The sequence below is a fragment of the Puma concolor genome, chromosome B1 (genome assembly GCF_028749965.1).
Source record: "Puma concolor isolate L17-30 chromosome B1, mPumCon1.1.hap2, whole genome shotgun sequence".
Taxonomy (NCBI): Eukaryota; Metazoa; Chordata; class Mammalia; order Carnivora; family Felidae; genus Puma; species Puma concolor.
Genome location: NC_141670.1, coordinates 127,454,128 through 127,478,170, shown reverse-complemented (window position 1 = coordinate 127,478,170; position 24,043 = coordinate 127,454,128). Strand labels below are relative to the sequence as shown.

Genomic DNA, 24,043 nt, shown 5'->3' with positions numbered 1-24,043 from the left:
GTTGCCACTTGTTTCAGCTTATCACAGCTATGCAGGAATGTAGGCCCAGTGAGAAAACAACCTGGAATCTTTCAAGAGACTCTGGAAGTTCAAAGTTTTATGTGAAATTTTCCAACTTTTAATTAATTCAAATTTAAAAGAAAACTTCATATGAGTGAGATAAAATACATATGTGGGCATGATTCTGCCTCTGCACTAGACTACTTAATCTTCACAGAGGCAGGAACTGTATCTGCTTTGATTCCCACTATAGCTCAGTGGGCCTGGCTCATGGTGAGCAAATGGGTTTTTGTCCAAAAAATGAATGGCTGTGTCATCATAAATTGAGTCTCAACGATATGAAAGAAGTAGCCGCCTGGGGTGGTTGTTTATTAGTTAGATCTTACAACATCAACTGAGCTATATAGTAGGAGTTGGGTTGAATACCATTCATGAAATTATTTCTTCAACTGAACCTGTACTCCAAGATGAAACTTACACTGAACTGGCAAAGAGAGAAATTCAGCACCGTCAGGTTTATTTTAGCCGCGAAAGGACACATGGAAAGAAGTGCTTCCCCCCACCGCCCCAGCAAGGTGAGGGTAAGCCTCAAATATCACCCAATGAGCATGTTACAGAAAGCCTCCAGTAAGATACAGTCAGGAATAAAGATGCTCCACGTCCCTGCCACAGGTATAAGAGTGTATTCTTTTTTTTTTAAACATAATTTATTGTCAAATTGGTTTCCACACAACACCCAGTGCTCATCCCAACAAGTGCCCTCCTCCCTGCCCATCATCCACTTTCCCCTCTCTCCCCCGCCCCCAATCTACCCTTGGTTTGTTTTTAGTCCTTAAGAGTCTCTTATGGTTTGCCTCCCTCCGTCTCTGTAACTTTTTTCCCCCTCCCCTTCCCCCTCCCCCATGGTCTTCTGTTACGTTTCTCAAGATCCACATATGAGTGAAAACATATGGTATCTGTCTTGCTCTGCCTGGCTTATTTCACTTAGCATAATACTCTCCAGTTCCATTCACATTGCTACAAAAGGCCAGATTTTATTCTTTCTCATTGCCAAGTAGTATTCCATTGTGTATATAAACCACAATTTCTTTATCCATTCATCAGTTGATGGACATTTAGGCTCTTTCCATAATTTGGCTATTGTTGAAAGTGCTTCCATAAACATTGGGGTACATGTGCCCCTATGCATCAGCACTCTTGTATCCCTTGGGGAGATTCATAGCAGTGCTATTGCTGGGTCATAGGGTAGTTCTATTTTTAATTTTTTGAGGAGCCTCACACTGTTTTCCAGAGCGGCTGCACCAGTTTGCATTCCCACCAAGAGTGCAAGAGGGTTCCTGTTTCTCCACAACCTCACCAGTGTAAGAGTGTATTCTTAAGCATTGCCCTCTTTTACTCTTCTTGTCTCTTTATTTCATTTTATTGTTCTTGCTACTGTTATCATTACTCAAGTCCATAAATAGACATCGTATTAGGGCATTAAACAGAGAATTGTGCACACAGTTTAGGATCACTTGAGATTAAGACGTTGGGATGTTTTTGAGATAAATCATTTCAAGCTTAAATGGAATTGAGGTTAAATCTGGTTAAGTCTGGTCATAACTCAACATGAAGTTTACCCCTAGACTTGAGTCCTGGACTTTCAGCCCTCTGGCAAGGAGTGATCCCATCATGTGGCCAAGGGAACATGTCCACAGAAAGGAAATTAGAATAATCCCTGGGATACCTTTCTAACTCAAACACTACTTTTCCCTAAAATACTGAAGGCTTGAATCTGAATCTTCGCATACATTTTTTTCTGAAAATTTTTTTCCTAAAAGAAAAATACCATAAGTCATCACAATGTATCTAATACTTATGGATTGGATATTTTGTAATGGTGACACAAAATACAGTGGTAGCTTTCAAAACTATTAGACATTTTTTGATATATTCCTGAAATATGCTTTCTCAAGAATACTCTAAAATGTGATTTTTAATATGGCTATTTTCCATTTAAACAACAGGTACTGTCTTTCCAAGGGATAATAATGAAAACATGCAAGCTTTTTTTTTTTTAAGGTATTAGGTATAAAGTGGTCATGGTAAATATAACAAATTCATTTGCATGTAACTTCAAGTGCTGATGGAAGGGTTCTGCTGAAAAGAACAGGATCTGTTTAAGGCACTGTCCTTAGGTTATGATGGCAACAGACACACATAGCCAAGATGTCACGGGTGTTCTTCATTCTAGTGGAGCTTCAGGAATGCATTGTTTTTCTGTTTCCCCAAGTTAAGTTCAGAAGAACTATATTCCAGGTATATGTCTACAATGCCTACCATTTTCTGACCCAGTTGCAATGTTTCTTTACCTGCAAATTTAAAAATATATATATATATATGTTTCCCTTCCCAATACACTGTACGTATGTTCCAAGGGGGACTTGTGCAAGACTCTCAAGTGTACTTTCCTTAGAAGTTAGCCAGTGCTTGACCATCATTTTCACTGTGCCTACCCATCAGTAGCTAAAGCATTCAAGAACTAGTCTTTCCTTCTTCCTTCCTTCTCACACTCTCTGCTTCTCTCTGTCTTTTTGAGTACAAGCTAAAATTCCATTCATGTTCTGCTTTAAAAACAAAAACTTTCCCATAATTACTCCAGTTTATCTAAATGAATTGCTCTTGTGTTCCATCTTTATCCCAACAGAAGCTCACCTCCCACTGCCCCTGTGCTGCCTGGTTCTTGAGCTGTATCTTCCAGTCCTCAGTATTGGGATCTGCGCAGTGATGCATAGTGAGGATGACGGGGCGGGTCAGCAGGGCTCCCGGAGGCCCACAGCTCACCACAGGGGTCAAGAGTGTCTGAGTGTCTTCCATGGGTGGCCTAGAAGAAGAGCAGAGATTGGCATGAGTGACATTTCCATAGCATGTATGTACTATGTATTCATTGAGATTTTAGATCTGAAGTTGTGCAAATTGTTTCTTCTTGGGATTTTTGCGGGGGTGGGGGAGGGTGCAGGGGCAGAATTATATGGGAAGACATGTCCTTTATACCAATACTTTCATCTTCAAGACTGGAGAAATTTATGATAACAGTGAATTTGCCAGTGTCTCTTTGATCCCCTTCCCCCAGACACAGACAGACCTGCCTTTGGTAATTTTCTTTGAATTCATGTGCAGATACTTTCAGGATGGAACAGGAAGGAATAGAGTCCTTATGAGGTTACACAACCATCCTTTCTTTTTTTTTTTTTTAATTAAAAAATTTATTTATTTATTTGAGAGAGAGAAGGAGCGAGAGAAAGAGAGGCAGGGCCAGAGAGAAGGGGAGAGAGAGAAGCCCAAGCAGGCTCTGTGCTGTCAGCTCAAAGCCCAATGTGGGGCTCAATACCATGAACTGTGAGATCATGATATGAGCTGAAATCAAGAGTCAGATGCTCAACTGACTGAGCCAGCCTGATGACCCCACAACCATCTTTTCTGATAATACTTGTCATTACTCTCACAGGGTTTTAAATACTTTTTTTTTTTTTTTTTTTTTTTACAACAAATGCCGTCTTCCAACTCCATGGAAGCAAAACTGCAAGCTAGCTTAGACCTTTGAGGGGATTCCATGTCCCTCCAAAACCGATGAGGGGATTCCACGTCCCTCCAAAGACGACGGCCTCACGCCGACCAGCGGGAGCGACCCGCCTCGTCTCAGACCTTTGAGGGGATTCCACGTCCCTCCAGAAGGGAGAATCGGAACGTCTTCCGAAACTCCCGGCCCGTGGTCCTCCAGTGCGTCCACTTAGACCGCGTCGGGCACTACCAGAATTCCAGAAATGAGCTCACACAGAAAAGACAGAACAGACACGAACCGTGGCCAGTCAGGCTCTCCGGGTCGGGGGTCCCTCGGGGTTCTTGGGGATCCCGGGCCGAGCCCCCAAATGTTATGCCCAGAATTCATGATCCCCAAAGACCACTAGGGAGCCGAGTCCGATGCAAAAGCAAAGAGCCTTTATTCGAGCTAGCTCGAGCTCAATCCCCTACCTGCACCGACGCAGCGGTGAGATACCAGGGAAAGAGCGGGTTTTAAATACTTTTAATTTATTTTTAGGACCTAACTTGAAAAATACTTCAAAAAAAAAAAAAAATCACTTCAGAGTAAGGACACCCTAGAGCTAAATTTCTTCCAGATGACTTTCAGGGATAATTCAGGCTAGTAAAGCAGATTCATTCTTTCACATATGACCAGGCAGAATACAGAACTGTGTTCTATAGTTCTAGAATTTAAAATGAAATATTTCTACTTGTATACTTCATACTCAGAGAATCGGGGTGGAAAGAACCTCAAAGATCTAATTTTTTTTTTTAATGTTTATTTATTTTTGAGAAAGAGACAGAGTGAGAGCAGGGGAGGGGCAGAGAGAGGGAGACACAGAATCTGAAGCAGACTCCAGGCTCTGAGCTGTCAGCACAGAGCTCGACGCGGGGCTCGAGCTCACAGACTGTGAGATCATGACCTGAGCTGAAGTTCGACTCTTAGCTGACTGAGCCACCCAGGTGCCCCAAAGATCCAAATTCTTTATTTCCACATTTTTTTTTAACTTTCTTCAGTCATTTCCCTAACAAGATTGTAATCAACAAATAAATGGATAAATTAACCCAAAGCTGATATGTGAGCAAGTAGTCCCAAAGCATGGGGCAGACTGCCCAAAGTCTTAAAACTAACAAGTGCTAGCATGGGGACTAACGCCAATGCCTTCTCAACACAATACTCAAAACTACTCTGTCAGAATAGTGTGGATAAGAGATCATGAGCTGAGTGTTTCAGAGGAGGCAGGACCCCTGGGGTCAACAAGCACCACCTTCCATACAAAGTAGGAGCCTCTCTACAATATGCTGGCTTGTGGCTGGTGCTGTAGACACATCCAAAATGGTACTCCACTACTATTGAGGGTCACCTCATATATTATCGATTCAAACCTACAAAACGTTCTTAGGAGAAATACAATTTGCCTTCCTGATCCTTCTTTCCACATATCTTTGGCCTGCTTTCTCTCCACTTCAGCATGAGAGCCTTTCAAATATTTAGAGATTGCTATGATGCCTCTAGAAAGTCTTCTTTATTTTAGACCAAACATTCTCAGTTTTTTAACTTTAACTAGAAAAGCATGGTTTCCAGATATCTCCCTATATTTCTACCTTCATCGTTATATAGATGTCCATTGGTGTTCCTATGTCTTCACTAAAGTAAAGCATCTGGAAGTGAATATTATACTCAAGTAGGCAGCATAGCGGGGCTCCTATTTTCCTTGATTTGGAATACATAGTTGTATCAATGCCTAACAAAGTTGTTGCCTTAGGTTGTTTTCAATCAAATAATTATTTATAAATGTTATTGCAGGCTTGAGTTACAGAGGAAGATGGAGATAATATAAAGCATTTCCTTTATAAAATGAGGCAATGAAGCCCCAAGGAGGTTAAGTTATTTGTTAAAGCTAACTACTCTGTGTATTCATAACGTGAAAGCTCTTAGGCTAAGTCTCTACAGTTTTGTGGTTGCAGCAATGGCTTTTGAACATATGTACAGAAATTTACATTTGGTTATTTAATTTCACCTTAACAGTTTCAGAGAAAATTTCAGGGTATGTATTTCTTAACACTGTCTTTTCTCCAAGTATAGGAGATCTCTTCTAGTCCTTTATCCTCTGCAGAGCTGATTTGCCTGCCACTTATCTTCTCGTTCCAATCACTGTTGACATTGTAGTACAAGAATAGGGCAAAGATAAAGACCTTTTTAAACATACTACTTGAAACCTCTTTCTAGTCTGACATCAATAATTTGAATTTTCTGGTTTAGCCAAATATAAACCAATTAAAATATACATTGTCCAGTTCACATCTTTCCATTCATTCATGTGGATATTATAAGGGACATATCAAATTCCTGTATAATTGTGATGGCCACTTGAGAAGGATTTTCCTTTAGGATTTTTTTCCTCATCTATGGTTAATCTATGAATATACTACACAATCTAGAAGTTAGCTTAAATCTATGGCCTACCCTAATTTAACACTCAATGAATGACAACAGCTGTTTGATATTTTTATATGTAAATATATATACATCTTTAATTTATAATATACATATTTTATATACTGTTGGAAGACAGTTCTCCATGGATCTTTCATGTTCCTGCATGTCTCTTCAAGGCGATTGCATAGCAATCACCTTGGAAGGCAACGATAGTGCTGGTCTCTGGAGTACAAGGCAACCACAACCACTTCCCATTATAAAAAAACCCATGTTCTCCAAGCTCAGAGGTCCTTCCTGGAAGGCACCCACTGAGTGTGTGCAGATCATCTGACCCTCTCTGCATCTCCCTTCTGGCCCTGGGGTTTTGTGAACTGGCACCAAAACGACAAAACTCTGGACAGTGTTATTGCTGTAACAAACTGTCCTTTGTCTCTGGCCCAGAAGTACTGTGTCATCTATCAACATCCACCAGACTGTGGCAGCCAAGGTAACGTCAAATCTTAGCGTCCTTAGCTCCTGACAAGTATTATCCTCAGTTCTAAGAACTCAATTATAGTTTGACATATTTTCTCCTTAATAAAACTGGGCTATCCCTCCCTCCTCTCATTCTAAAATGTCATTAGGATCTCACCAACTTAAGGGTTTTCTTTCTTCCTATTTAGAAAGTAAAAGCAACTTTTATCTCCTTTGTCTTTTAACATCATCTCCATCCTCACTGAATAACAGCACATTTTTATTGAATCTAAAGTTATCCAAGTACTTGGAAATGTACTTTTGGGAATAATAAGGTTATTGGCAGCTTGAGAAGTCTTTATCATCCGCTTCATCCCTTAGTTTTCATTTCCTCTTAACCCAGTTTTTCTTCCTTCATTCCAGTCTGAAATTCATTTTCTTAGTACATGAGTGACGTTTTGGTTTCATTGTGGCATAGCTGATATTATACTATCGGTCCTAAGCGATAACCTTACGCTTGCTAATTCTACTTTTCCTACCATGGCAACAAAATAACACAACCAAAACAAAAAACGGTGACTACATTTTCGTGAGCACAACTCTTACCTTTTGGTCACAAGTATACCTTGAGAAGTGGGCATTGAACTTTTAAGGAAGGAGACTTAAGTGGAATCCATTTCAAGTGGTCCTTGCTATATAGCTGGAGATTGGAAACATCTGCCCCTCAGTCTGCTGTTAGCAGCCGGTGCTTGAGGCAGAAAGAGGAGGGGTTCTTCTCATCACTGAGTTGGAACAGAAGGGAGAAGCCTCCCTGCTGGGTTGGGGAGCTGTCAGACCTGTACTCTCCAAGCACACCCCTGGCATGCAATATTGATGGGCACCATTCTTGAGGGAGGGATAGCAAGGGAAGGAAGGGGCAGTAGGTGTCAAAAGAATTTATTAACCCAGTGAGGTGCAAGAATGTAATGAATAGGGAAGTGGTGAAGCGGAATCCATAACAGGGAATGAAAAACAAAGAAGAAATAATGATAAGAATCTTTTCGTTTTCAAGATGAAAGAAGTGGTGTTGAAATTGGAAACATTTCCAAGCCTATATGGAAGGAGTGATTGAGGGAAGATTAAGATTTAACTCTGTGGAGTGATTGAGGGAAGATTAAGATTTAACTCTGTGAAACCAAAGGTCAGAGTGTTTAAATCCACATTAAGCACAAATATTACAATACATAAAACAAAGCTAGTAGAAATTAAATATAAATACGCCTGATCCATGTTTTTTTGCAACGGGCTTCACTCCTATATGTCTCATGAGTTATCTGAGATATTTAGTAAACATTCTATAAATATTAACGGCAGATGACATGGAAATGAGCACTAAGCAAAAATTAGCTGCAGAAGCAGCAATTAAGTAGAAATTTAGTAATGAACAATAATTAAAGTTTCAAAGGCTTTTCAAAGTCCAGTGAGGATACTATCATAGGAAGTGCTGGATGGGTTCTGAAGCCTCTAGGACAAAGCCCTCAGAGAAGTGTTTTAGTTTCCTGTCAGATTTTCTCATCCTTTGCTTGCTGTTACCCGTGAGGAGAACTTCTCCTACACAGAAGTGCACAATTTAGAAAACTTTCATAAAAGCAATTGCATTTGCTGCTCATGGCACACCTGCAAGGGAATCAGGATAAGTATGTGTATTACTTCTTTTTCCACAAGAGAAAAATTGAAATCTGGAGACATTCACACACTTGCCTACGGCCTCAAAACTAGTAACAGGCAAAGCTAGATTTCAAACACAAGTGATTTGGTTTCTTTCACACAGTGGTATATTTTGGGTTACTTATCAGGGTTCAGGGCCTTGAGACTTTTTTTGGTCTATTTGCAAGAGCAAGCCTAAAATTACTTCTTGAAGAGAATCTGTCTCCATCCACCTCTGTGTGGAGACAAGATGCTTTCTAGTAACATACATGTCTTTTGTCAGGTCCCTCAGGATGACAATCCCACTGCCACCCTCCCCCCCCCCCCCCCGCCCCGAGGCTCAGCTGCCTTTTGAAGCACACGGTTTCACATATAACTGGCAACTTGAAATATTTGCACTCTAGGTATCTGACAGGGAATATCTAACTCACTTGCAATCAAAAGCTCAATTGAGCAAAAAAAAATATTTATGGAAGCCACTCTGAAGGGCGTGCCACCATTTCCCCAGACAAGCCAGAATCTATCCCTGGATTAAGCCACAACAGCTAAGTATCGTGCTCTGACTGAATTGATGAGTCCTTGAGGAATTATTTTACTGAATTTATACTTGGGCCTTATACCATCTACTTACATTGAGGGACACTACCAGGAGTCCTATGAAAACTCATTGCTATTTCAATTTAAGGATGTTGTTAATTGTATTAACAAAAAATGTCTTCTTTATGTGGAATGAAGGGAGAAATAATTGAGATTCTCTTGGGCATATTTTTTCCTCATGGACACATGGATTTTATCACTTACCACATTCCCCTCTTGAAAGGTTTGGAATAGTAAATTCATGACCTATTACCAGGAAATATGCTGGGAATTGCACCAAATGTTTTATACTTTAACTGCTTACCTAACTTTGTTATCTTTTCAAATCTTAATTTTTCTCATTTTCTCAATCTACTTATTTACAAGTTTTTTTTTCCCTCCCATTGAAAAGACTGTGTTTTCATAAATCACCTGAAATCATTTCTTTATAAGTAAGATTGCAGTATATGAACACCGTGGAGAGCAGTGAGGAAATAAGATTTACATATGCCTGCACTCCACTCTCTTCCCCCTATACCTGTAGCCTTTTATACGGCTGTATGCTCAAATAAGGACTTGAAGACTCAAAAGAGGAATGTCATTGAGTTTCACTGAGAAATAATAATGTCAAATACTGTTTTACCAACTTCCAAAAACATGTTAAAATAAATCAAAACTTTCTGCTATATGGTTACTTACATAAGAGAATTTTGGCCCGCTATCCTAACATACTACTTTATTATTTATATTCAGTACCTATATATGATAGATAGTTTACATTGCCTCACCACTAACTCACACCTTGAACTCTACTTACGCCAACGTCCTGCAGTTGACAAATCCAATGATTTCCTCTTCTTTTTTTTTTTTTTTAATTTTTTGTTTGTTTATTTATTTATTTATGAGAAAGAGAGAGAGTAAGCTGGGGAGGGGCAGGGAGAGAGAGCGAGAGAGAAATCCCAAGGAGGCTCCACACTTTCAGGGCAGAACCTGATGTGGGGCTTGAACCTACGAACTGAACTGTGAGATCATGACCTGAGCTGAAACCAAGAGTCAGACGCTTAACTGACTGAACCACCCAGGTGCCCCAATGATTTCTTTTCTTCTTCTTTTTCTGTACATTTTAATTTTACGTATACCTATGTCAACCATTTCTTTCATCTTGAACATCTCTTCACGTTTGATTGTTCTATACTTCCAGTCATTCATTCTTTCATTGAAAAATATTCATTGCATCGTCACTCAGTAGAAGCACCACACCAGATGTAAACTCTGTGTTGATCTGCCTTTTCCTTCCACGTTCTATTTCGTTTTGCTCATCACATCCAAACTTTAATAGTAATATTTCCTGAAGCTCTTTCCCCTGGTCTCTACTTTCTGCCTCTGCATTTTTAACCCTCAGAGGATCCACCCACTGGTGACTCCCCATCCGCATCTCTGGCGTGAATCCCATATCCCTACCCGCGCACACTGCCCACATTTAGCTCAGAATTTGTCCTTCCTCCTTGAACCACTTGCGCTCACAATTTTCCCAGTGCCCAAGGCTTGGTTCCTACACCTATCCTTTGTGTTTCATTACTCTTTTGTGACACTTCTAACCGGTGGTGAAATCTTCTTTCTGAAATATATTTCACTTTCCATCCTCCAGACTCAGGCCTGGTTCTTCCCTTCCCCCTTCCCCCTTCACACCTAGTTTATTGCCATAGCCCAACCAGGCAGCCGGCCTTCAGGGAGTCTTCCTGTTCCCTCCACCAACTAACTCATCCAGCCTACCTCACCAGATCAATCTTTAAAACGCACTGTTATTCTCTTATTGCTTGGCTGCTCAGAGACCTTCCATGCCTCCCCACGGTTTCCCAAAAAAGTTCTTTTTACCTTCATATGTGGAATGTCTAAGTTGACTTTCTGGCCTTTTGAGAGTATTGCTAAGCAAGGGCAGAATACAGAGAAAAGGGCAATTAACATTGATATTTTTAATTCCAGTTATTTTTCAATAAGAAATGACAAAGAGCAAAATTTCAGTCTCAGACTCATTTTTCTTTTTTTTAACTACTACTGGAAACAAGGCAAAAAGGTCCACGTTAGTGCCATTAATCATGGAAATTGTATCCACAGGGGAAACAGACGCTTTGTGGCGTCTTCCGAGATGTGTAAAGCAGGAGAGGTAGAAATCATGAACACGCCCTTACAGCTTTGCTCCCTTGTCAGAGACAGCGTGTCCCATCGCTGCAGCTCATTTGGGCTGCTCATCTGCCATTCAGGGTTTTCTCTTAGAGCACATTCAGTAATGATAAAGCCCCCTTGTCATATCCACTCTGCCACACGTAATTAAGTTCACGCCTCCCTTTAGACAGTTCACATCAGCAGATGACCAGCTGGAAAACATCCAGCTGGAAAAATCCCCAGTTTGGGATGCAATACAGGGAAATCAGGGAGAAAGAAAATGGAGAAAAATGATCAAACTTGTCCTATAAATGACTTGAAGGAACATTCATAGCTTCTGATGCCCTCCCAATGTCTTCCCTGTTAGAAGTTCTGTCTCCGATCGCGTGAGGATAGAAAGGGTCTTCAGGGAGCAGGAGAAAGAAACTGTGTGCGAGACTGTACCACAGTAAGAAGCAGAGGCTTGGTGCAGTGTCTTGGTCTATATGTAAAAGAGGGACAGCATGGGACAGAGCAGAAAAGCTTCGCGGTGAGATCACCGGCCTGAGAGTTCGGCCATCCCTCAGCTTTTGACTGGGAAAAAATTGGCTCTGGGACTTGATTTCCCCGAGCCCTAGTTTTTCGATCTTTAAATTGGAACTCATCACAGGGCTGCAGTGCGGAAATAAATGAAAGTTAAAGTATGGTGAATAAATGGTACCATGTATTCTATTATTAATATATCCTAAACGACGGAAAATAAGTGACGAGAAGAACTGCTCATTATTTGACACAGTCGTCTTCTTGCGTTTGTTCCTTGTTTCATGGTCTCTCGTGCATGTTTTCTTTTGAGATCTTGAGGTTTCTCTAGCTTCATTTATATAAACAGAACTTCTCTGATGCACACCAAGTTGAACAGAGTAATTCTCTCTGCACCTAACTTCAGGCAGTACGGGTGGCAAGAAGTGATTTATAGTTTTTCCTTTTCTTTTGAGTCTAAGGAAAAGGAAAACTCAAAGCAGAAGTGTCTAGCTTTATCAATTTTTTTGTTTTCTCTTTCTTTCATCTCATATGCACAATTATTCTTGCCAGGGTGCTGGCCACACCATGGGAAGGAAAACCACACCAGTCACACAATGCACACATCTTTCAGCCTCAGCGCGTCCCTGTAGCACCCCTTAAGGCCTGATTTGCAGCTGAAGATAGTGTTGATTACATGGACAATAAGAGACCCAGACACCTCACTGCTTCGGAGGATAAAGCACAAGCCATCCCTCATTTCTGTTTAAACAAAATGTCCATGTTGGCAAAGGCCTTGAGTGATGGATGTACTTAGTGCAAACCTTGACTTAGGACAAGAGAAAGAAGAAAAAAGTACATAAAGGGATCTTAGACTTTGCTGATCTTTATTTCTCCTGTTGCAACAGAAGGGCGCTCTCAGGGTCTGTGAATGTTACTTTGCATGGAGAATGAAAAAAAATGAATATTTGATGTGAGTAAATACAAGCCTTTTAGTAATTTTCTGTTGCTCAAATTTAAGGCATGAATAATGCTCAAGGAACTTTATCATTTTCTTAGGTTAGTGCTTGTGTAGGTGAAAGGACACCACCCAAGGAAAAAAAATGTCCGGGGTCCTCCGGATTATAAATGCCAGTATGTCTACCTGAGAGCATGATAAAAGAGCTTTTCGGCTTTTGAAGAACAAGACTAAAAATGGGTGTTTTTCTGAGGATGAGAGAGGGAAGACAAAAGGTATAATGTGTTATAATGATAACCTAGTTCGACATTTATCACTCATGCTTTGTATCTGGAGCTCAGGGCTGGAGAGCCGATGCCTTTCCCCTTGGGAAAAGCAATGATAATCACATGTAAGGATCTTCATTTCAACAAAGTCTTATTTTAAGATCTCAGTGTACTTCAGAAGCATTAATCAGTCAGACCTTAAAGCACTATTTAATACATACGTTTTATGTGGGAACTAACCAAGAGAGACCATTCTTAGATTTGTTAGAGGCCCAGACTGAAAATTGAATTTAGGACATTTAAAGTCTTCTTGTTATTTTTTACTTAAAGTAACTTCATCTTTATGACTATGATACATTCAAAACAAAGCCTTTTGACTCAATCTAATTTCTATCAATCCTAGATGCATTTAGAAAGGCTTAATATGGAGTTTATAAGGCTAAACCTAAAAAGGAGGCTGATAAGGCTTAAGTTAGGGAGAGTTACAAAAAGAAGAACCCGCAGGTTAGAATAAAATGCTAGACTGACGTGGGGGTGACAGGCCAGAGGTTAAGGGACTTTCTAATCTTTGTGACCTTTAACCCCGTAATGGGGATGGGGTGGATTCCTGAGCCAGGCCACATGAAGCTGATTCTCTGTGTCTATCCACACATCTCTCCAGACAATCTAAGGATCACATTTCTGGCCATTTTTCCAGCTATAATGGCCACATGTCCACTTGAGAAAAGATCTCTGGCCTTCGGCCCATACTCAAGATCTGCACAAGTGTCTGAAGCTTCAAAGATAAAGAGAAGCCGACGTTTTATAGGTCTAGGGAAAAAAGGGTATGCTAGAAGCAGGGCACTCGAGACATGTTGGGTTTATTCTTTCTATTGCACAATTCTCCTCCAGGTCAGACATTGATAAAGTCAAGCGCACCAGAAAAAGCATATTTACCTCATATTTTCTTTCCTGTGTACAGTCACATACATTTCGTAGACTCTCCCTTGGGGAATGGCCCCAGCGGGAATCAGCAAGCTTACTCCTGAATAGCAAAAGAGAAAAGCAGTCACATAAGACCTATGAATCAAAAGGAAACTTCACAGAATGCCTTTGAAGCAAGTGAAAGGGAATGAGGAGATTTTGTGGCCATGCAGCTACAAGCCTGCTTTTTCTCTAAAGACATGTAAATATTCATAGCTGCCCTGCTTTCCGTCCTTATTGGTCTTATTTGTTACCACAGCTCCCTCTGAACTGTTCTGGAATTACTCAAAGGAATGATGTAATTTTTTAAACTCTTGTTTTATTTAAGGAATAGACAGATGGTTCCACTGTTGTTTTCCTTGTAAAATGAGGGGAAAACCAACAACCGCTCTTAAAATTTCAAACAGCTGTAATGATGCATCGTTTCTAATTTAAGAAAAAAAAATCCCCACGAAATTCAAAGTCAGGGAAATGCTAACCTCAATAATATCAAAAAACACTTATTTCGGAAATATCTGGCCAGCATCAGTGTTTTTCCGTAACAGAATAATAATTGGTGGAGAACTTCTTTCATCACACATAACTCTAGAAAACGAACAGACAACAGACAAACTATGACTAGTTTTTAGTCAATGCAGGTCAGGAGGGTGTTTACTCAGTTGCTAATGGACACCATTTTGTAGGACTAGGGGATCACGCTTTGTTCTAAATTCACTGGGCCTATCGCAGTTCTTTCCCATTTGAGCTTGTATCAGAATCACTTGCAGTGCTTGCTAAGGCACAGATTACTGGATCCTGGCGTTTTTGACTTATCGGGCCTACCAAAGTTGTACTTCTAGAAAGCTGTAGGGTGATGCCAATGACATGATGCCCGTGGACACACTGTAAGATGCCCGTGGACACACAGAGATGCCCGTGGACACACTGTAAGAACCACCGGCCTGCATCACTGCGGGATCATCACAAAGAATAATTCCGGGTGGGCAACAACCTGTAGACACCCGTCTTTGTGATTTTATTCCAATAAATGCAGTTTACTTTCAGCTCACTAAAAACTGACAGAGCATCGCTGTGAGTATGGTGTTTGGCAGTACTGTGAATGACACGAAGTAAAAGACAGTGTTCCTGTCTTTGAGTAATTTATACTTGAATTAGCAAGGGAATGGAATATGCCAAATGAGCACAGGGCAGTAAGGAAACTTGCCCGACCATGTTGGAAAGTCTCAAGAATGAAGAATGGAGACTTAAGGAGGAATCGTTACTCAGAGGCGTTTGTGTAACCGGTTGGAAATGTTGAGTCACGGCCTTCTCGAGAAGGAAAGTCACATAAAAGCTCAGTGCTGTGGGAAGCAATGTCACAATAGGGGACAGGATGGTTTGCTGAAGCACACAGTGGAAGCAGGAGGGCCACATGTGAGGCTACCAGCCCTTGGTAGTTTTTTATTTTTCCTAATGGGAGCAATAAAATGTACCTTTATGTTACAGGGATGAAATAAAGCTATGAATGTAAAGTGATAAGAATAATGCCTGATGCGTGTTAGGTAGCTTGTTATAAAGTAATGTATGTAAATCACCAATGCTTAGGACATAGAAAGTATTTAATACATGCAACCTCCTTCCTTTCCACTTAAGAAGCCTTTATAATAATTCATATATGAAAAAGTGACAGGTGTGAAAGTGGGAAGGAAAGGTAGAATCCAACAAATATCATGAAAAAAAAACTGCCTTGAGAATATATAACGTTTAAACAATAAAAAACAATAGAGCATATTTTGATCTATCCATCTGATAGACTTTTAGAAATATATTTTAAATCATGATTTTAAAGAGTATACAAAATTAAAGAGAAAAAGGCAAAAAATATATATATAACGTATAATCTCAGCTATGTAAAATGCATAGATAAAAGGAAAAATGAGATTCCCTTAAGTATTTTAATTTATTAAAATATACTTTTAAATGTATGGTGTGACAAACTGGCAAGGCATTGAAATAAGGGACTGAATAAGAGAAAGAATCAAGGACAAGTTCATATTCAGATCTGCAGACCAATCGGGTCTGTATATTATTTGGCTGTATGGCTATTTTTACACTATATTATTTTCTTATGCCACATGAGGACTTCAGGTCAATCAAATTGTTTCTTATTGCTGTATTGTCAAAAGAGCTAAGGTAGAGTCACAGAGGAATCCCTTAACCCTCTTATGGCCAATAGATAAAAACCCATCGCTAATACCGATAAATGAATATCAAACATTAATCAAACATTATCAGTCACTAACTTAAATTTACCATTGAAGTCCTTTATGGCACTTATACTGTAGAAGCAGGTAACTAAGTAATAAGCTGAAAACTCAATTATACTACAGATATACACTACACATAATGAGGCTGTGATTCCAGAGAGATTGATCAGAAGAGGGAGCGAGTACCTTACAAATACCTTGAGGTGGAAGATCGTATAATAAAGAGTTAAGTTAATAAATGAAGATTTGATGTCTACTATGATGTTCTCTGATCTCAAAATTAGTATTCTGAAGTATTGCTTCCTACAGTAAATTGGAAGTGAACCAACTAATATGTTTTCTAATTAATTTGTCCTTTTAAAGTGTGATGACAACGGCGAGCACTTCTGGCTTGCCGTTGCCTTCTGAAGCTCTATTAAAAAGAAGGTCAATGACAGTTCCAAATTAAATCTTGGCAGAAAGTTGTGAGTATAATATTTCTAGAGGAAGTGTTTTCCGAGTTGGCTGGAGGAAGATGAATGGTTTGGCTGATTTTGTCTGAAGTAATGTTGATCTACATCGAAAGTAGATTTGGGTTAGATTAGGCTCCAACTAACTTTTCAGGCCTAATGAAAACAAACAGATAAAAAAAAGATTTGGGTACAAACATACGTTCTCAAGATCTATGTGATTTCAACCTCTAGGAATTACCTGAATTGGGAACAATCAGGTGACCCCCGAGAGAGTTGAAGGTGCCAAATGCAGTACAAGATGGATCCGTCTGCCTTGCTAGACTCTGATTCTTCACGTTGAGCGCCTCGTTCTCCAACAAAGATTGGGTCATCTGAGGAGACAGCTTTGATGCAAACTCAGACAGGTCATCTTGAGGGGTGACAGCACCGGAAGTGTTGTACACTTTGATTTTCAGGTTGGGCAGTGGATCCAGAATTGGAGAGTTGGTCATTGGGATTTTGTCTGAGACATCATGCAAGGCATAGACAGGTCCTCTGTACATGGCGGCAGCTGATGTGAGGTCTGGGGGTACCACCAGGAGATCTGAGTCAGAAAGAGAAAGGAAGTCCATTTGCATTCTCCATTCAGGTAACTTCTACTAGTCAAGCTCACCTTGGTACTTTCTGAGCCAAACACAAATGAACAAATGAATATTCGAGATGTTTAGACTCTAAGGTTCTGTTGAAAACAGGGCAATGAGATAACTACAATCCATTTTATTGTTGGCTACAAATTAGGAGACGAGTTCATTCTGTATTTTGCCTTGAAGTCTACTCATTGTTCCTAAGGTATTTAGCTATTTCAACAGATTGAATTCGAAGACAGTGATCTGCATTCAATGACTTAGGTAATAGTTTTCCTTGTCTATACTGGATTTGAGGTCATCTGTAGACCACTATATTCATAGCTATGCAAGCTGTAGTGTCAAAAGGCAAAAAAAAAAAAAAAAAAAAAAAAAAAAAAAAAAAAAAGGACGGGGATGTAGGAAATCAGTCAACCAATCTGTGTATTCTTTTAAAGTAAAAGTTTAAAAGTATGACATAGAAACCTAAGACAAAAAAATGATTTGTGCATCTTGTCACCTCTAGTTTGTTATATGAATGAAGTCAACAGAGTAATGACCCTGATTTTGTCTGAAGTAATGTTGACCCAAATCCATGTCTTCATGGAGCTAATGCTCTGGCTAAACTACATGACTTGAAAGTCTCCGATTTTGGCACCACACAGGGATGCTGGTCACATGCATACATCACAGGTGTGGAGTGCAACGTTAACTGACCTTGTCTCGCTGCCTTGATGTTCACAGGCTGAAAGCCTCCATTGAGCGCCGAAGAGTCAATAATATCAGACTCAAAGTCACGATGATTCTTGCGATACACAAATAGGGCCACAACTACAGAAATGGCCAGGCAAACTATCACAGCTATCACAATGCCAACATACAGAGCGACATCATCTGAATCGGGAGCAGCTGGAGAGGACAAGGAAACATTGGACCAACTGCTTAGAGAAATTTCCCACAGATCACATACATATTGTCGGTAATTTTTTTTCCGACATTTATTGCCTTTTTTATAGGTTAATTTCAAATCTATTTCAAAAGCTATATAAAACGACTGTGGCCTTTCAGTGGAAAATTATCTCTGATTTCTTTTCCTTTCTCACTCTGCATCTACCCACCCACTAATCTATCTTAAATTGGGCAGCATAACAGACCATTTATTAGAAGGCATAAAAAGAAACTGGAACTAAAACCATCCCAACTCATAGGGGAAAAAAAGTTCACTACTAATTTCAGGTGGAAAAGTTTGGAAGGCTGCTTTGAATTCACTGATAGTTCTCTAAAAAAATAAACATCAATATCCTGTTAGAAATATCTGGCATGTTCTGAATCTGTATATTTATTGAATCAGAATATGTTTTTAAGTATCATTCAAGTCAAAAGGTTACTTCCCACAAATAACATTCTTCTCACTTTCCCCTAAATCAGTGAACAGATGGGTGAGAACGGTATATGTAACTAAGCAAAACAAATACTAGGAGCAAACACATTGGATTTTAAAGATGTGCTTTCAGAAGATTTGGAGAGCAGAGGTCATTGTTGATAACACCAGACTTTTGATACAGATTCAGTATTACCTCTGAGAACTATGAGGGTCTCATGGTCTCTGGTCAGCGATTTACATTTAGCCACTTGTTACCGAATCAAAATGTCTGTATGGTGCAGAGTAAGATAAAGGCCTGGTTCAGTGATCATAAAGGTCAGACTACCCTAGAAGGCAATTGAGCATTTGACCAACACAGTGTGCAATCGGTCGGGAGATCTGTTTCTGGGTAAAGCAAGAGGACGATTCCTGTAAATGTTCATCTTGCCTTGGGGGCATAGAACATACTTGGCTTCAACTGCAAAAGGTGATAGAAGCTGATAATTGAAACAAAACGAACAAGATTAAACCTTTCCAGAACCCCGCAGACACCTTTAAGTCTCTGTTTTTAGTATTTTGTGACCCACAAAAATTTTCAGCAGAGGTAACCAAAGCTTCTCCACTCACTATAAAAGAGGTGATTTTACACTGGTATTGCAAATAGTCAAGAACAACCTTTTTATGCTCAATTTTATATACACGTGCGGTTTGGAGGAAGGGAGTTTTCAGATATGTGAGTCCCATGGCCTCCTAAAAGCTGAAGAGCCCCTATTCTGTCCACTACGACTCACAGCCACATAGTTTATGTAGGGGAAATGACTCATCATTTAGATTGCCAGTGGCTCACTCAAACTCTTGTGTCACGGTTTCTTTGACACGTTGACAGTTTAAAGGGATTCTCTGTTAGAAACTGCTCTCTTTCAGCATTTTGTGTTTAAATATACTGTATGTGAGAGACATTTCTTTTTTAACTATTATCTTTCCCAAAGTTTCCAGAATATCAACTTTCGCATCTACTAAGTCAATATTGACAGATCTTTCCAAAATACTAGTGACAGCCCAAACACTCTTGGTTGTATGAGCACTGCTTTCCAAGGGCTGACCGGACATTGCTGCTGGGTAGTATCTGAAGTCCTGCAGCAGTATTCTGAACTCCAGCCAGAACATTACATCTAAATCCTTAGGGTTTTACTTTATCAGGCTGTAATTACTTACCCAACATTCATGCTTCCTAACTCAACAGATCTGCATTTTCTCAACCCTTTACTTTTTAGCATTTGAACCTGGCCCTTTATTAGATCAGCACATTTCATGATATGGTTTGTCAGCTATTGGGACTGAAGCTTTGAATGGTAGACTGATAGATTTTAAAGCTGGCAGAGGCTTGAAATGACCCTTCTTTCTTCTCCTCGGTGGTGAAAATCTAATTTGTTTTTCATGTTAGAATATATTAGGCGCCTATTTCCTGTGTGCACATCTGTGATCTAAAGAAAGGTAAACTTGAACTGGGGGCAATAACGTTAAATGATTATTCAGCAACATAAAAACTAAACATCAAACTTACAAGAAAATCCATATTCATTCTGGGTTCGCTGTTCAGTTGAGATAGGATAAAGGAAACCTTGAAAAGAACAAAAAAATGAAACAAAAATGGGAACAAAATCAAATTAATGAGGGAAACAAAATAAGAAGCATGAAAAATGGTTTAATTAAAAGAAAAGGAAAAGAAACCTGTGGTCCTTTAAAATACTGGTTCAGTACAGAATTATGATTTTGCATCTCCTGTCTGCTCTGGAGCCTTACCAAGAATTAATAAGTAGGCAGATTGAATTTCAGAGCAAAACTGGTCTCGAGTCACTAACTTTGGAGTGCTTAAAGTCTTTCTTTTATTGAGCATAAACTCTAATGGATCTAATTTATTTCAGACATCAAGGGTCATTAGCATAAGGAAAATCTTTTTTCCTTATCCCTGCCATATGCTTTAATTCCCAGGACATATTCAGTAAGGCTCTAAGCAGTTTTTTTCTTTTTTTTTTTTTTTTTTTATTTAATCATAACAGCTTGCTCTTGGTCTAATAGAACTAAAGAAGACCTGTCATCATTGGTCAAAGGTTAAATACCCATTTGCTGAGCTGAGCTGAGCTGAGCTGAGACCACCCTTCCTCCCTCCATCTCAAATCCACCTTTTGGATTTTTGGTTGTTTCTTGTTCCTCCATTTAATAGGAATCCAATAGGTTTTGCCCAGGGACTGAGCAGTTTCTCAATGCAACGGAAACTGGATGCTTTTTATTTGAAATCACTCAAAAATCAATAGGGCCTAGAGGTTATAAGGTTATTTATTTCAGGGCTTCAGAGGAATAGTGTAAATTGGGAAAAATAAAAACCTCATCTCAACAATAAATGCACAGGTAACACTAGCCTTTTTTATTTTTCTTTCTTTTGAGTATATCCTAAGATATGAAGGAAGATGATGATGATGATGATGATAAAAATAATGTCAAGAAGAAGGCGGGGGGAAACATTTTAAAAACGTGGAATATAAATTTAAAACTTTTAATATGTAAAAATTTAAAGGTATAACTTATAACTGGTACCTCCAGTTTCCTAATATTTAATCTTCTATAACATATGAATTGATCAAATGATACAGCGCCATTTGGATTAATCAAATGAAGATGACACGAATTAAACTTTCCTAGTAATGCTCAAGGGCAAAAACTGTAGAGAATCTGTAAGAATCACAATTAATTTGCTCAAAATTAAAGGTCTGTAATGCTCTAATACCAAAGGTAACTCTAAATCGTGCCTTAGGTAGATCTTCTGTAGTTTGCAGAACACTCAGCTCTTATAAGCTATTTACCTATTTGGGGAAGTAATTCAGGAGAAACATGCCGTGCTACCTTAATGAAAGAGAGGTTTGCTGTAGCACAGACAAGTTTGCTCTGAATTAATTTTTAATGCTTTATTTTAGAGCAATGATTGCAACCTCCTACTCAGTTTTATAAATATTATATTTCTTATTCCAGTTGTCTGAGTCCATGTATTAGGTTTGATTTTCATTTTTAAACACTTCTGTCTGGTAATAACCTTTTTCCATTTGTATTCTGTGAACTCAATAAAAGGACATCTGGGACATATACAGGCACTAGAAGAAAGGTTATTTATTTTGAAACCTAAAGATGTAAGACAATATGAGTTCACTGCTAGCAGAGGAGAGGAGGTAACTGATGTCATCATTCTGGTAGGGAAGGTATTATGGAGAGGGGTGTCAAAATATTCATTTCTTGCAGATTAGAAGGCCTGGCAACAACTGTAAAATAGGATATCTGGGGATGGTCCGTTGTTCGTCTTGAAAATTTTGATCACAATCAGCATGGGCCTGCTGGAGTACGCAGAAGAATTGTATCTGAGAGAGGGAGAACACAGATATAACATGGTCTGAAATTTCTCCCTGTGAGGCAGTTCTGGATTTGCCTTGGCTTTTACCTCTACTTCCCAACAGAATGCCTGTTTTTGAAAGCAGACCAAGGAATAGTAAATAAGGAACTTTATAATTTTGCTTTTAATCTCAACTTTCCCATATTTATGTAGAGCTGGACAACTCAAAAATATTTTGGTAATTTATGGCATTCATCTGGGACTCTATTTCATTCTAGGCACAGAATTGGAACTCATTCATTCATTCATTCACCTAACAAATACTCTTGAAGCCTATTATATACTGGGTTCTATTCTAGGCACGGGGTACAAGGACAAACAAAAATGGGAAATGTCCCTGCTTGTGTTCTAGTTTAACAGAAAATAAGTAAAAATAATAAATAAGATCAACTCAAATGCTGAAAAATTTATTTTAAGAGATAGAAAAAAAGAATGTCATGTGATTGGAGATAACGGGATGACCACCTTAGGATTTCAGGGAGCAATTTTTTGTTGAAATGGGATTTGAGCTGAAACTTGAACATGAGAAAGAATCAGCCAAGTTGAAATCATGAGGGACTGATGCTCCTCAAAGAACAGCCGTGAATGCAGAAGTCCTGACATAAAAATGGAGGGGTGCCTGGGTGGCTCAGTCAGTTGACCATCAGATTCTTGATTTCGGTTCAGGTCATGTTCTCACAGTTTGTGGGATCGAGTCCCACGTTGGGATCTGTGCTGACAGTGCACAGCCTGCTTGGGATCCTCTCTCTCCCTCTCTCTCTGTTCCTCTCTCTCTCTCTCTCTCTCAAAATAAAATAAGTAAACATTAAAAAAATGGAGTGGGTGGAGGGAAGCGATTGAAAGGAAAAGGGAGGAGGCAGGCTCAGAAGGGTGAGGGGTAGCCAGGTCCTGTAGGCCTGGTGGGCCAGGATGAGGCATTTTGATTTTATCCTAAATGAAATACAAATCCCATGATCCAATGTAATTTTGAAAAGATTGTTTTGATTTTCCTATAGGTAATGGAGAGCAAAGGGAGCAAAGTGACAGGGCTTTATGGATGGTTTCTATGACACGTGGCTTGGGAGATGTCTATCAATAGGTGTATCAATGTAGTTGATAAAGTGTTTGCTTGGAGGTTGTTCCAAAATAAAACAGAAATTAAAAAAAAAAAAAATGGAAGTCTCACTACTAGTTATTCCTCATAGCCATTTAGGGCCAATCTAGCCAAACTGTTATTTTCCTACATGGGGAAATTTAAAACAGACCAGAGTATTAAGTATACCCACTAATGGTTCAACACCCCAATTTACTCTGTTATGGAAACACTGATAAAGAGTTTTTGGAAGGCAACTCTATAAAAGTTTTTCCATCCTTTTCAGAACACTTCTGCAGCTACAGAACTAAAACATCACTTAGGAGGCTGGAAATCAGAAAAGAAGGGGATTACTGTTCCATCCCCTAAACGAGGGGAACACAGAATCACTTTCTAGAGTTTGTTTTTATGCTTCTCCATCTGATCCGTCTCTCACGGAGCAACAGGGGACATTTTCCTTGGCTAATGAGGTGACCCTGCTGAGAGCGGTCCTAGCAATAATGAAAAATAACATCTCTGGCAGAACACAGTGCAAAATAATTGTTTTTCGTGTCCCAATCAACAGCCTGGTTCATAAGTTAGGGATTTCAGTTAACTTTCCTATTACTTGAAAGTAAGGCCATCTGAAAAGGCACCGGAGTTGCTGGCCAAGGCAGTGAAATGGAGCTTTTCATTCTCATGGACTTCAGATTACATCCTCGCTCTGCCGTTTCCTTAGCTGTGAGAGCTTGGTCAAACTGTTTCACTTCTCTACGTATCAGTGTTCTAATCCATGGAAGAGGACACGGATCCTTACTCCCACAGAACTGTGGAAAGGAGAAATGAGACTTGTAAAGGGCTGATACACTGCAAGCAATTGATAAATGACAGCTCTATCAATGTCATTAGGATGTACACTGTAGGAACACTAAGACTCTAGGTTCCTTTTTTAAGAAAGATTTTTTAAAAATTTTTTATTTATTTTTGAGACAGCAGGAGACAGAGAGCAAGTGAGCACATACACACATGCACGCGTCCGCGCGCGCGCGCACACACACACACACACACACACGCACACGCACAAATGGGGGAGGGGCAGAGAGAGGGAGACACAGAATCTGAAGCAGGGTCCAGGCTCTGAGCTGTCAGCACAGAGTCCGACGTGGGGCTCGAACCCACGAACTGTGAGATCATGACCTGAGCCAAAGTTGGATGCTTAACTGACTGAGCCACCCAGGCGCCCCAAGACTCTAGGTTCTTAAAGGGATTCTATTTGTAGAGTCAGCTCAGCCCATTATTTAATGAGTGATGTTAGCGAATGTGTTT

At 39.6% G+C, this 24,043-nt stretch overlaps 1 protein-coding gene across 3 annotated transcripts in view; it reads right to left on the bottom strand.

Annotated features, from left to right (window-relative positions):
- UNC5C (unc-5 netrin receptor C) overlaps nucleotides 1-24,043 on the bottom strand; it is a 362,171-nt gene that overhangs the window by 32,350 nt on the left and 305,778 nt on the right. For 2 of the 3 annotated variants that reach the window (XM_025921473.2, XM_086704537.1), the window contains 4 exons: nucleotides 17,582-17,773; nucleotides 16,501-16,845; nucleotides 13,538-13,625; nucleotides 2,695-2,863 (listed from right to left, as the gene is read on the bottom strand). In XM_025921473.2, coding sequence (XP_025777258.1) covers nucleotides 2,695-2,863; nucleotides 13,538-13,625; nucleotides 16,501-16,845; nucleotides 17,582-17,773 — 794 coding nt within the window. Of the gene's footprint in view, nucleotides 1-2,694; nucleotides 2,864-13,537; nucleotides 13,626-16,500; nucleotides 16,846-17,581; nucleotides 17,774-19,791; nucleotides 19,849-24,043 lie in introns of all 3 variants that reach the window. The other variant, XM_086704535.1, reaches the window with a different exon arrangement.